Source organism: Macadamia integrifolia, chromosome 14 (assembly GCF_013358625.1).
Source record: "Macadamia integrifolia cultivar HAES 741 chromosome 14, SCU_Mint_v3, whole genome shotgun sequence".
Lineage (NCBI taxonomy): Eukaryota > Viridiplantae > Streptophyta > Magnoliopsida > Proteales > Proteaceae > Macadamia > Macadamia integrifolia.
In genome coordinates, this window is record NC_056570.1 from 17629730 (window position 1) to 17644930 (window position 15201).

Sequence of the window (15201 nt, forward strand, 5' to 3'; positions counted from 1 at the left end):
AGGAACAGCAAGAGAAAAGAACAGAAGAGAAAAAAAAAGGTGGGGGGGGGGGGGGAAGAAATAAAGGAGAAAACCTGAGAAGGGAGGGTCAGAAATCGCAGGGAAGGAGAGGAGAAATCGCACAGCCAATCCTTGGCTCCAATAACAACTCAAATCAAATCATTCATTCAATTCACTAATCTCCATCCTTGGGTACATATGTATGTATAAAAGGAAATCCATCTCAAATTAGGAATCAACTCAACTATGAAACTAAAACAAATTAAGAAACGAAACCAACCTCTGCTTAGTTATCTCTGCAAAATAAAATAAAGGACCGAGTTTTCCTTCAGCCACGGTGAATGGGAATTCATTCACCGCAGTGGGTTCAGATGCACGCGGAGTGTATGGGGAGGGTATTTTGGGGAACATACTAAAACCTTATAGGGGTTTGTGAACCCTAGGATGGAGTGGTGAACGTTGCAGCCCAGTTGCAGTTACAAAAATATCCCTGAATAACTAAATGAACCCCTAGTAACCCTTGTTAGACCAAAAGATTGGTTTGGGTTGGTTTCACCTAGGTCTGGATTTCTAGATCAGGTCATGCTGGTCTACCATGATAATGCCACTGCATCAGTTGGTAATGAATTCTTTGTTATTAGCTCATTCATCATCGAGTTACATCTATAGATTCCTAATTTTCTCCATTTTATTGTCTTCATTTCAGCGGCCTAGTGCAAAGGAACTTCTAAAACATCGTTTTATCAGGAACGCTAGAAAAAGTCCCAGGCTTTTGGAAAGAATAAGGTGCATTATGTACTGTTTTCTGTTGAAAATTTTCTTATATTGTGCTTTAAGATACTGCGGTTTTGATTTTCCTAATTGTGTGTGGGATATGATTGCTTTGAAATTCTGCTGATTTTGGATCCCTTTTTTTTTTTTTTTTTTTTGCATGTTTATTTGATAGAGAGCGGCCTAGATACCATATAAAGGAAGATGAAGAAACCCCTAGAAATGGTTCTGTGGCTTTTGGAGATTCATTTGGCACTGTGAAGGTGAACAGAGATTCAAGAGATGAAACTTCACGAGCCAGGTCTTTCATTTATTTGAATTGCTGATGCTTATGTCTTTTGACTTTTATAGTTTAATTTATGCTGAAGTGTTCTAATGTACCTAGTCATGTCAAAACCCTGAGAAATGCTGGGTGGGACTTTAGCATGAGTGGATCAGAGGGTACAGGAACTATCCGTAGTGCTGTAAAGCCACCTCAAGTGCTTGGACCAAAAGAAAAGAAGTCAGAAGTCTCGTACAGTCAGGCTACCCCAAAAAAAACTTTAGAAAAGAGTAGTCAATGGTTTTCTTCACCCAGAAGTGTGGTTCAGGAATCTTCAGAACTCTCCCTGGTCAAGGAAGCTAGAGATCTATATGATGATGGAATACAAGATAATTCCCATGAGGATGTAAGATTTACTTTCTTTTTGTATTGATCAATATATCTCGTGCGTTTTAATTTTGGAAAGTGTCTGAACTATTCACTTTACAGGAGGAATTATCTGTAAGTGGATCGGGAACTGTAGTTGTGCGATCTCCAAGAGTTCAGACATCTACAGTGTTGAGTGAACAAAGTATTTTGGTATGATTATATTAAGCTGATTGGGAAACTTTTCTATTAATTGATCCTAATGTATACATTATGTTTTAGGTAGACATTCATTTGGAATCTTAATACTTTATTGTGTAGTCTAGCAACAAATATTCTTCCTTTGAAGATGAATCTCCCAGTGGCACTGTAGTTCTCCGTGGCCAGCATGATGATTCGGATTCTCCTCGAACCCCCAAATCCAGACTGGGTTTCCTAGAGAAATCTTCAAGTGCCTCAGTTGAAGACAGTGCAACCAATCTTGCTGAGGTTGTTGATTAACCTTTGTGCTATTTTACAATATATATATATATATATATACCATTGTACTTGTTTTCGTGAATAGTATTTTCTTGGTATATATTTCAGGCGAAAGCTGCTATTCAAGCAGGATTCAGGAAAGGAAATGCTCGGGAAAGGTTCATATTGGGCAAACTTAATAGAGATGGACAAGAAAGTAAAACAACAGAAGGAACAAATAGTTCTGCTTCCTCCAGGTATATGGCATTACTGTAGTTTGTGTGGATGCAAATAATTGTATCATTTAACAAGATGCAAGAAAATGCAAGAGGTGGAAAAGATATGCTTATTACTTCTTCTTATTGACCACTATTTCCTCTCAGCCACTCTCATGAGTTCTTTGATGTGCACAAAGTAACTCCTAGATCACGTCAAGCAAGTGATGACGAAAATGCAAGAAATTCTGCAGCCACAGCCGCAGCCTCATCATCTCCTGCATTATCAATTTTGCTAATCCCCTCGTTGAAAGAGGTAAGCATATATAAAGTTACTACTTACATGCATCATCATTTGCCTAGTATGTCCAACTCACTAGCCTGTCTTTTATGTTAAAGATTGTCATAAGCTGCTTACAATATATTCATTCCTTTTCTTGAGTTTCTGTTCACCATCCTTTAGTGCTCCATGAGTTCAGTGCATGTGATGTATACATTTTGTAACCTGATGCTTTGTGATTAAGTGATTATTTTCTGATTGTGAATCTTGTTGGTTGGTGTATCTACTGGGTGTTGGCCTTTTAGGTTATGGCCATAAATCTTTCTACGCTCCTTTTTCCTGTTGAGGTTTAATCAAGGTTTGTTCTTGTTGAATGGGGTAATGACTTGTGTCTAATATGACACCAACCCTCTTTATTTATAACAATGGAGAGAAGGTTCTAGAGAATTACAGAGATCATTAAACCCCTTAGGGTCCGTTTGGTAACCGACACTTTCCCTAAAACCCATTATTACAACACCCCCTCAAGTTGGTGCATAGATATCACATATGCCCAACTTACAGATAATAGGATGAAACATCTTACTACCAAGACCTTTTGATGTAATATTATAATTGAGGAAGCTCAAAACAGCACCAGGGTAGGATCTTTTATCAGAGAATAGGGAATTCTAGATATGGAGAATAGGATATTGCTAAAAATTGTTGAAAGATGAAAAAGATGGAACAATAAACAATAAAATAACACCCGGGCTTCACACCACGTGGTGGATTGACTGGATCAAACACAACGGATTTCTTGATCAAACACAAGAAGAGAGTTGCATAAGCAAACTTTGTTTTCAAATTCTGAGTTGTTCTTTAATGCTTATAATTGATCCTTATTTATAGGACAAACTCAACAAAACATTACATACCCAACTTCCAACTAACAATAGTAGAAAGTCTTCACTTATTAAAGTTAGGGTAGGAAAGTCTTCATCTTCCAACTACTAAAGTTGGAAAAGTCTTCACCTACCAACTACCAAAAGTGGAAAAAGCCTCACCTCTTAAAGTTGCAATGGAAAAGTCTTCATCCCCCAACTACCAAAGGTGGAAAAGTCTTCACCCATCATCACTTACAAAAGTGAGTTGATCCCACTTTTTAGAAAAGTAAAAAGTAAAAAATAAAAGTAACTTCTAACCACTTAAATTGAACCGATATTGGACCAACATGGACCATGGTTCAATTTGGACTAAACTAAGACATAAAACATGAAATAAAAACTAAGTATGAAAATTAATAGGCATCAACAAGGTAAGGCCACATGCTAGTTACTTTTGTTGGCTTTCTTCCTACGGATGTAGGTCTTCAGATCTGCATCAGCTCCTCCCGACTTGAAAACATTCATCTCCGATGAATGGGTGAAAGACATGTAACGCTCATATAAGTCAGGATCGAGTCGCTTGAAGTCATCAGCATGAATCCAAGTGCAATCAGTCCGTGGTCGTCCCTTCCATTTGACAAGAAAAGTGTCATAACCGGTGCCACGACAAGTGGTTTTGTAAGTATCATCCAAAAACTCTTCAATAACATCTTCCAAAGGTAGTGTAAGTTGGGGGCAGCCTTAGCATTTGTTCCAGATCACCATCATCTGAATGATGTCCCACATAAAGATGTAGGTCAGCTACATTGAAGACATCGCTTATGGTCATTTCCTCAGGCAGTTCGAGCACATAAGCATTTGGTCCTACACGTTTCAGCACCTTGTAGGGACCCATCTTTGTTGGATGGAGCTTTGTGTTAACACCAGGTTGGAACCTCTCAGGATTTATGCGAACCATAACCATGTCTCCTGGTTTAAACTCCACATAACGTCGATGATAATCAGCTATAGCCTTGTAGACATCATTACTTAAGGCAACACGTCGTCACACGTTTGCATGCACCTCTGTGATGTGGCACAAGAATTCATCAGCTTCAAGGCTGATTCGAGCTTGGGGTGGGAGTGGAACAAGATCAATTGGGCGTTGCGGCTGAATTCCAAGTAATATCTTGAATGGTGTGCGCCCTGTTGTCCTGTTCACTGAGCTATTGTAGGCAAACTCAGCTATGTCAAGGATTGCTGGCCATGTCTTCTCATAATCTCGGACTAAGCACCTCAACAAGTTCCCCAAGCTTCTATTAACAACCTTCGTTTGACCGTCAGTTTGTGGATGGAATGCAGTTGAAAACTGTAGCTTTGTGTTAGTTTTCAGCCACAATGTCTTCCAGAAATAGCTCATAAACTTGATGTCACGATCAGAGACAATAGTACTTGGCAGCCCATGCAGTCGAACAACCTCTTTAAAGAAGAGCTTTGCAATAAAGGTCTTTCGACATGGCAAAAAGTGAGCCATCTTAGAGAAGCGATCTATTACAACCATGATGGAATCGTACCGTTCTCTTGTAGGTGGCAGCCCAAGTACAAAATCCATACTAATGTCGAGCCAAGGTGCATGAGGAAACGGTAGTGGGGAGTAGAGGCCTGTATTCTGCTTGGTTCCCTTAACAAGTTGACAGACTCGACACATTTTGATGACATGATCTACGTCTTTTGCAATGTGTGGCTAGTAGTACCGATCAGTCACCTGTATGATGGTCTTGTCCTTGCTGAAGTGGCCTCCCAAACCTCCTCCGTGTAACTCCCTTATGATGTGATGTCGTAGGGAGGAGTCTGGAATGCATAATTGCGTTCTGAAGAACAAATAACCATTGTGGACAGAATTTTTAGGGTGTTGCCCACCTTGCTGTAACTCTGCATATGCCTTATAGGACTCTGAAATCCTTATCAGACGTGTACTCATCTCGTATCTGATCAATACTAACGGCATGCGCTGAAAAAATATTGATAGTGAGAACTTTTCGGCTTAAAGCATCAGCCACCGTGTTCTCTTTACCAGCCTTGTATTTCATCGCAAAGACGAACTCTTGTAGGTAAGCAACCCACATTGCATGCTTCTGACTGATTGACATCTGAGAATGGAGATGTTTGAGTGCTTCATGATTGGTGTGAAGAATAAATTCCTTACCAATAAGATAGTGTCTCCAATGGCGTAACACTTGGATGACAGCATGAAGCTCCAAATCATTAGTCGAGTAGCGTCGCTTGGCATTGTTGAGTTTCTCGCTATAGAAAGCGATAGGGTGCCCTTCTTGCATCAGCACACCTCCCAACCCAATATGCGAAGCATCAGTTGCCACCTCAAATACACGATCAAAATCTGGCAGGCGTAATACCGGGGCCTCCGTCATATTCTTCTTGATAAGATGGAGTGCTTTTGTCGCTGCTGTTGTCCACTCAAAGTTGCCTTTACTCTGCTTCATACATTCGGTAATAGGTGCCATGACTGCACTAAAATTTCGAATGAATCTCTTGTAAAATGAGGCTAGACCGTGGAAGCTACGGACTTCAGTGATTGTCTTCGGGGTAGGCCAGTTGATGATGCTCTTGATCTTCTCAGGATCAGCTTTAACCCCCTTGGATGAGACAATAAAACCAAGGAATACAACCTTGGGCAACATAAAGGAACACTTCTTGAGATTAATGTATAGCTTCTCCATACGGATCACCCACAAGACTTGCTTCAAATGGTCGATGTGATCATCTGGATGCTTGCTGTAAACTAAGATATCATCAAAGTATACAACCAAAAATCGACCAATAAATGGACGAAGTACTTGTGTCATAACTCGTATGAATGTACTAGGTGCATTCGTCAGACCAAAAGGCATGACCTTCCACTCGAATAGTCCATCCTTGGTCTTGAAGGCGGTCTTCCATTCGTCTCCTGGCCGAATACGAATTTGATGGTAGCCGCTTCAAAGGTCCAATTTTGAAAAGACCTTTGCACCGGACATGTCTAGCATATCATCAAGTCGTGGTATGGGAAACCTATACTTGACTGTTATTTTGTTGATTGCTCTATTGTCGACACACATGATCCATGAGCCATCCTAATTTGGAATAAGCAATGCTGGTACAGCACAAGGACTAAGGCTCTCAACGATAAACCCCTTCTGTAGTAGTTCATCAACTTGCCTTTTGAGCTTAGTGTGTTCTGTAGGACTGAGACGGTAAGCTGGAAGGTTGGGAAGCACAGAACCAGGTACCAAGTCAATAGTATGCTGAATATCGCGCATAGGAGGGAGCTTATTAGGCAGCATGTCACGTACTAAATCAGAAAAGTCTGATAGAAGCTCTCTAATAGGCCGTGTGAGCTGAACTGTTGGTGGTGGAGTGACCTCTCTAGTAACCAAGGCTAATATCATGCCTGTATCATGGCTGGTTTGCTCAAACTGCTTTTGTGGAACAGCTAAAATCTTCTTCTGTGGAAAGACCAGCATCTTGTTGGTATCGGTGGTGGCTTTCTGGTTAGTCCTCAATGTCTGTCTCTTGCGCATCTCCTCTGGTACATTGATAGGCTCAAGTATATTGTGCTGCCCTTTAAAGGTAAATATGCACTGATTCTTCTTTCCGCCAGTGAGAACATCATTATCATACATCCATGGTCTCCCTAAAAGAACATCAGTTAGCTTCATAGGAATAACATCACACCATACCTTTTCTTCATATCGAGAAAGTTGTAATGGAATAGAACATCGCTGATTGACCTCCAAAGTATTGCCATTTAGTAGGGATACTTTGTAAGACTGCGGGTGTTTCTCTGCCTTCAAATGTGCCTTCTTCACAAACAACTCAGAGACAACATTAATGCGGCTGCCACTGTCAACTATCACCTGTATAGTGGGATCAGTTGAACGCATGCGGCTGTAAAATATGCAAGTACATCGCCAATCCTCGTCTTTGGTTTCAGCCACCAATATGCGAGAAACTACATGAATTCCATAGGAGTCATCTTCATTTGCTTCTGCCCCATTATAATAAGCAACATTTTCGTCTTCTTCCAATGGGATTGGAAAGATATGGGAATTATCTTCATTAGGAGTATCGTCAGCGTTAATCATCACTGCTACTTTTTAACGTGTAGGACAATTTTTGGCATAATGTCCCCTCTCCTGACAATGAAAGCATTGCACTATGGCAGTGCTAGGCATAGGTGCTTTCCCCTTGTGATCAGCACGTGGAGAAGGTGTGATACGTGGAGGATAAGAAGTAGGATTCTTTGCTGAAATTTTTTTTGTGATCTCTCCAGCGTGATATCCAAAGCTTCTACCCGTAGGAGCTAGTAACTCCTCTGCATGTACTGCCTTCTCGAAGCATTCCTTGACATTGGATACATTTACTACGCCGATAGCATGATTTATATCATATCTCAAACCCAAACGAAAGCGGGAAAGTACCTGTAATTCATTCTCCATGATGCCAGTGCGTGAATAGAGTGAATCAAACTGCTCGATGTACTCTGCAACAGACATACTCCCTTGACGAAGAGTATTCAACTTGTCCTGCAGTTGTGATCTAAAGTGTCGTCGTAAGTATTTGGCACTAAGATCTTCTTTCATCTCTTCCCAAGTAATGGGAGCTCTACCACAATCTTCTAGATCCCTTTCTTCAGTTCTCCACCATTCACGGGCTGAGCCAACTAGCTTAGTACGCGCTAGTCTCATCTTACGTGACTCAGACAACTCAAACCAATCAAAATAGTCATTTAAAGCAGCCAACTAATCATAAAATACCTGTGGATCATGCTTTTTGTTGAACTCCTTTAATTCAAGCTTGACTTTTTGTGAATCATCAATACGTCGACGGGGTGCTTCAAGATCACCATTGAAATAAGATCTTATATGTTCCTCGAAGGTAGGTGGTGCTGTAGGGGTTCTTTGTTGTGCCCATGGTTTTAAGTATCGGTGCGTATCGTGCCGTATCGGTAGGCATCGGCACGATACATACCGATACGCTACGGGGAATTTTGGGCCTCTTTTTGTGTATCGGCGTATCGTACGTATCGTATCGTGCCATACCGTATCGATACCGATACGTACGATACTCTACGATACGAACTTTTGAAAATCTGAAAATTCCTGAGAGTATCGATACGTATCGAAGGTATCGTGCAGTATCGAGCCGTATCGTACTGTATCGGTACGATACGGTTACTTAAGTGTGAATTTTTTATTGTTTGAAACAAACACTTCACACTCTCACCAACAGTTTTCTAGATTTTTTATATGTTATGTAAAAACAAGTGTTCTACAACTTCCATGGAAATTTTTTATTTTTCTCAAAAAAATATATTTTTTTAAATTTTTTTATTCCGAAATTAATTTAAAAAAAAAATAATAAAAATCCACAAAAAAAATTTTTTTTTTAGAAAATTTAGTTCATTCAACTCTTAAAAATAATGTCATAACTTATAATTACTAAATACATGATTTCAAATGAAACCCACATTTTTTCCCCAAAAAAGTGAGGGTTTCAAAATTTTTTTTTATTTCTCAGATCTACTCAAATATATTGGTCCACACTTTGTTGATTTTTTATATGTTCTTTAAAAACATTTAATCTAGAACTTCTATAAAAAAAATTTAATTTTTCTACAATGAATGGGAGACCCACAACCATAAATATTTCGACTAGGGTAAATATTGTGCCTATATTCGACAAGTGCAGAATATCATCGTAGTTGTTTCTATTGAAGAAGAAGGTCCTAGCCAAGGATTTGAACCACCAAGACACTCTTCACGACACTCATCACAGTGACAATGGCAATGAGGAAAGAAAAAACTGTAAGAAACTCAAACCTCATCATTTTGAACATTTTCAACTCAATATATTTGTCTATCAATACGATACCCTCTACTTAAGTATTTATGCATTCTACATGTTATATATAGTTTTTTTTAACTATTTTTTTATGCAAAAGTGTTTAAAAATGTGTTCCCTATCCATTTATGTGCGTATCTTTAGCGTATCTCCGATACGATACGATACCCTCCGATACGTATCTTAATTTTGACCGACCGATACGGCGACCGATACCGATACTTTAATCCTTGGTTGTGCCCTTTCAGCAATTCTCCTATGTTGACAATGCACAACAGATTGTAGTTGATACATGTCCTTCCTCTCGAATGGTACATTGCTGCCTTGTATAGGAGTAACACTTTGGTTCTCAAGTCGCAGTAACCTCTCACTAATAGCTTTTTGATCAGCAGAGAGTTGTTAAAACATTTCAATGACTTTTGCCATTGGATCAGGTGGAGGCGGCGGCCACTGTGACTCATTCTCTGCCATCCTCTGATACCAATGGATGTAATACTGTAATTGAGGAAGCTCAAAACAGTACCAAGGTAGGATCTTTTCTCAGAGAATAGGGAATTCTAGATATGGAGAATAGGATATTGCTAAAAATTGTTGAAAGATGAAAACGATGGAACAATAAACAATAAAATAACACCCGGGCTTCACACTGCAAGGTGGATCGACTGGATCAAACACCAACTTACTTTGATCAAACACGAGGGATTTCTTGATCAAACACAAGAAGAGAGTTGCATAAGCAAACTTTGTTTTCAAATTCTGAGTTGTTCTTGAATACTTACGATTGCTCCCTATTTATAGGACTAACTCAACAAAACATTACATACCCAACTTCCAACTTCCAACTTCCAACTTCCAACTAACAATAGTAGAAAGTCTTCACTTATTAAAGTTAGGGTAGGAAAGTCTTCACCTTCCAACTACTAAAGTTGGAAAAGTCTTTACCTACCAACTACCAAAAGTGGAAAATGCCTCAGCTCTTAAATTTGTAATGGAAAAGTCTTCATCCCCCAACTACCAAAGGTGGAAAAGTCTTCACCCATCATTACTTACAAAAGTGAATTGATCCCCCCTTTTAGAAAAATAAAAAGTAAAAAATAAAAATAACTTCTAACCACTTAAATTGAACTGATATTGGACCATGGACCATGGTTCAATTTGGACTAACCTAAGACATAAAACATGAAATAAAAACTAAGTATGGAAATTAATAAGTATCAACAAGGTAAGGCCACATGCTTGTTACTCTAGTTGGCCTTCTTCCTACGGATGTAGGTCTTCAGATCTGCATCACCTTTAGTAAATACATTAGTCAGTTGTTCATTATTGGGAATAAAAGGCACTGTGATAAGGCCCATATCCAACTTCTCTTTGATGAAATGTCGATTGATCACCACATGCTTGGTTCGATCATACTGGACTGGGTTGTAAGCAATGCTAATGCCAGATTTGCTGTCACAAAAGAGCTTTATAGGAAGGGTAACAGGAATAGCCAAATCAGTGAGAAGACCATGAAGCCATAGGAGCTCACAAATGCCATGTATCATAGCACGAAATTCTGCTTCAGCACTTGAACGGGCAACCATAGTTTTTAAGGCGGTAAGGCTACAGAGGCATTTGAGGGTTTTTCGGAGCGCCTTAGCGATAAGGCGGGCATAAGGCGTTGCATTATTGACTAAAGCGTTCCTGTGTAATTTTTTTTTATAAAACCAATCTATTTTGCTCAAATCCTAGCTGAATCCTATCACTCATATGTTAAATAAATATTAAAGGTTCATATTCATACCAATGTAAGATATTCATCAAGAAAACAAATCAATAAAGTGAATAAACTAAGTTCATCTCATCAATCATCAATCATCATAACATATTAACCTATAATAGAAATACATAATTATGAAACAAAATTATAAATATAAAGAAAAGAAGACATAAAAAATACAAGTATTTATTATACTCACCTCTATGATGCCAAAATGAGTACCTAAGCTTAAGGTCATCCACTATATTTGTACTCCTGTCAAAGAAGAATGAAGCTCACCGTTGCCGGAGCAAACTCACCGCTGCCGGATCAAAATGGTCGCCTAGATCAGTGGTTCTTCCTTGTTCCTTGATTCCTTCTCAAAGCCCTTTCTTAAAACCCTTGACAAAATCCAAACCCTGTTTGTGAATCGTGTTTTTGTTTTGTTTGTTTTGGTTATTTTTGGTGGAGTAAAGTTGATCCCATACATCTCAAGTGTTAACAAAATCATACACCTACCAATAAAAAATCTATATTTGGAATCTTCATCAAGTAATTTTAAAATGTGTTTAAAAAAATAAAAAATATATAAAAAAAAACCCATAAGGCGCCACTTCACATAAGGCGGAGCACTGCCTTACCATCTCTAGACCGCATCAGCGCCACGTAACAAGGTTACCACCAACAAAGGTGCAATAACCAGTATAAGACCTGCAGTCATCAGGAGAACCTGCCCAATCCGCATCTGTTAAGGCCTCCACCCTATGGTGATCATGAAGAGAAAAAGGATGCCACGTCTTGGGGCAGATTTTAAATACCGGAGAATACGCAACACAACTTCCATGTGAGTCGAGTAGGGATCATGCATGTACTGACTAACCAGGCTGACGAATGCTATGTCTGGGCGTGAATAAGAGAGATAGATCAACCGCCCCACTAATCTCTGATAGCTCCCCTTATCTACCGGATCACCTTCCTTGCTACTCAGGTGACCATTAGCTTCAGTAGGAGTGTCTACCGGTTTACATCCCAACATGCCTATCTCAAAGAGAAGATCAAGCATATACTTCCGCTGAGACAAGTAGATCCCATGAGAAGACCCGGCAACTTCAATGCCGAGGAAGTAACGAAGTTATCTTAGGTCTTTGATCTTGAATTCCTCACTCAAGTATCTCTTGAGGCGAGAGATTTCTGCCAGATCATTACCAATAACAACAATATTATCTACATATACTAGTAGGATAACAATCTTTCCACCAGATCTCTTAATGAACAGAGTGTGGTCGGCATTGCTTTGAGTGTAACCTGTAGCAACCATAGCCTTATGGAAACGTCCGAACCATGCACGAGGGGATTGTTTCAGTCTATACAGAGCACACTTCAGCTTGCATACCTTCCCTTGGGTTTTGGAGAAAGTGAACCCAGGAGGAATATCCATATACACTTCCTCAAGTTCTCCATGAAGGAAGGCATTCTTCACATCTAACTGTTGGAGATCCCAATCTAAGTTGGCGGCACAAGCCAAGATAACACGAATTGTGTTCATCTTAGCAACTGGAGCAAAAGCCTCCTGGTGGTCAATCCCATAAGTCTGTGTGAAGCATTTGGCAACAAGTCTGGCCTTGTACTGATCCACTGTACCGTCAGCCTTCTGTTTTCCTGTGAAGACCCATTTGCACCCAACTGTCTTCTTTTGTGAGGGAAGACACACCAGATCCAATATGTCATTCTTCTTTAAAGCCTACATCTCTTCAACTGTAGTTGCCTGCCTTTGTGAGTCTGCACTTGCTTCCTGGCAGGTATGAGGAATGGACACCGAGGAAAGAGAAGACACAAAACTATTGTAGGAAGGAGAGAGTGAGTCATAAGAAACAATTTTAGCAATAGGATGTAAAGTACAAGACCTAATGCCTTCACGAATAGCTATAGGCAACTCAAGAGACTGATCAACAGAAGGAGAAGGTGAATTACCAGGGTCCAAGGGGACAAGATCAGGCTCGAGAGGAGACGACTGACATGGTAGGGTAGATGTTGGATGTGTAGTGGTCTGAGTCAGCTCTCTGCAACTATACACAAGTATCTCTGGCCAAAGCGCAGTAGGAGAAGTAGGAGTCACTCTCCCCTTGAAACGGAATACTAGCAGGGATATCGATTTTAAGAGACGGTGGCACATCTTCCACAATGGAAGGAGATTCCCCTTGAAGAGGTATCGCAGTGTAGTATGACACAGATTCATGAAAGAGAACATCCGTAGTCACAATCCAATGCCGAGTAGGAGGATGAAAACACCGATAGCCTTTCTGAGTAGGAGCATACCCCAGAAAAATGCATCGGAGACCACGAGGATCAAACTTTCCATGAGGATGATGATCGCGAGCATAGCAAACACTACTGAATACCTTAGGAGGAATAAGAAAAGCAGCGGAACCTTGGAGAATATCCAGAGGGGAGCGAAAGGCATCCGAGAAGGCATTCGGTTGATAAGAAAGGCAACAGTGAGAATTGCGTTGCTCCAATACTGGGGAGGAACGTGCACCTCAAACATAACAAAGCATGCTACCTCACGAAGGTGGCGATTCTTCCGCTCAACAACCCCATTCTGAGCCGGAGTATCCACACAACTTGTCTAATAAATCATCCTATGATCAGAAAGGTAAGCTTGAAAGGACCCTTCAAAGTATTCCCGGCCATTGTCGCTTTGAAGGATCTTAATGGTAGCACCGAACTGAGTCTAAACCATACGGTGAAACTGTTGAAAGCAATAGAAGGTCTCGCTCTTGGTTCGCATCATATAAACCCAAGTAGTCCGAGAATGACAATCAATAAAAGAGACAAACCACCAATAACCATTGACAGACACAGCGGGATGAACCCCAAATATCAAAATGTATCAATAAAAAATGAGTTGCACTTTTATTTCCAGAAACAGAATAAGTGATTCGAGTTTGTTTGGCCAAAACACATGCCTCACAAAAAAACTGACTTGAATTATAATTTTTAAAAGAAGGAAAAACTCTAGCTAAAGTTCCCAAAGGGGGATGTCTCAACCAACGATGCCACTGCAGTAACTCAGAGATGGGAGTTGACATAGAAGATGTCTGAAGAGCCTGGCTAGGGACCAACGCTGAGTCATCATCAAGCAGATACAGACCACTACTTGCCCTACTAGAGCCAATCGTTGCCCTTGTCACTAGATCCTAAAAAACACAATGAGACGGGAAAAATATGACTTTGCAATTAAGATTGGAAGTATGACTACTAATGGACAAAAGGCTAGTGAGAAAAGAAGGAACATGCAATACAGTAGAAATGGATAAAGAGGGGATACATCCAACAGAGCCCTTCCCCAGAATAGTGGAATCAGTCCCATTAGCCAATTTGATCTTACCATTACCAGGACAAGTAGTGTACTGTGAAAAAAGAGACAAGTGGCATGTCATATGATCAGAAACCCCAAAGTCTATAATCCAAGGGGTAGAAGGGACAGACATAGTATGGCCATAAAAGGAGATACCTGACCCAGAAGGGGTGGAATGGGCAGAGCTCACAGTGGCAGGTGCAAGAGAGTTTGGACGTGTCAAGAGGCGCCGGAGGGAAATAAGCTCATCAAATGATAGTGAGGCTACTGAGGAACCAAGAGCAGAGTCAGAGTCAGAGCAGGACTCTCATTATGGTTGGCCTGCCCAGAAGTACCGGCACGACCCTTCCCTCGCCCTTTTCCGGATGTATCAGTAGGATAACTATGAAGCTTCCAGTAGTGTTTTTTGGTGTGATGCTCCTTCCCACAATAATCGCACTTCACTGGAGTTTTAATAGAGCAGCCACCAAACTATGGGGCTGCACTAATGGACTGAGTGCCAGAAATAAGTGCAGATCTCTCAGGAGTGGCAGCTTGCTATGGAAGCATAGTGGTACATCGACTGTCCTCAAGTTGGATCACAGCATAGGCTTGATCCAAGGTAAGAAAAGGGTCACAACTCAAAACCTGGGACTGCAACTAATCAAACTCCACATTCAGACCTGCCAGAAAGTCAGACCCTGATTTTGTCCTCTCGCTTCTGAAACTTGGTGACATCTTCAGTGGTGGAAGGAGTATGCTCCTCATAGAAATCTAACTCAGTCCATAGTGACCACAACTCATAGTAGTACTATGACAGAGTGAGCCCTCTCTGCCTCAGATCATGAACCTTCTGGCAAAGCTCAAAGACCTGAGCATCATTCCCTGTCTAGGAATAGATATCCTCGACAGACTTCCAGATCTTTGTAGCGGAGTTAAAGAGGAGATAGCCACGGGAAAGCTGTGGCAATATGGAGTTGACAAGGAAGGCCATAATTAGAGAGTTGGCACACTCTCACTTGTCAAT

The 15201-nt window shown here is 40.5% G+C and overlaps 1 protein-coding gene across 5 annotated transcripts in view; it reads left to right on the forward strand.

Moving 5' to 3' along the window:
• LOC122061641 (germinal center kinase 1-like) overlaps positions 1-15201 on the forward strand; it is a 50517-nt gene that overhangs the window by 33132 nt on the left and 2184 nt on the right. For all 5 annotated transcript variants that reach the window (XM_042625047.1, XM_042625048.1, XM_042625049.1 and 2 more), the window contains 7 exons: positions 707-786; positions 947-1072; positions 1157-1439; positions 1523-1612; positions 1721-1888; positions 1988-2115; positions 2242-2389. In XM_042625047.1, coding sequence (XP_042480981.1) covers positions 707-786; positions 947-1072; positions 1157-1439; positions 1523-1612; positions 1721-1888; positions 1988-2115; positions 2242-2389 — 1023 coding nt within the window. The remainder of the gene's footprint in view (positions 1-706; positions 787-946; positions 1073-1156; positions 1440-1522; positions 1613-1720; positions 1889-1987; positions 2116-2241; positions 2390-15201) is intronic.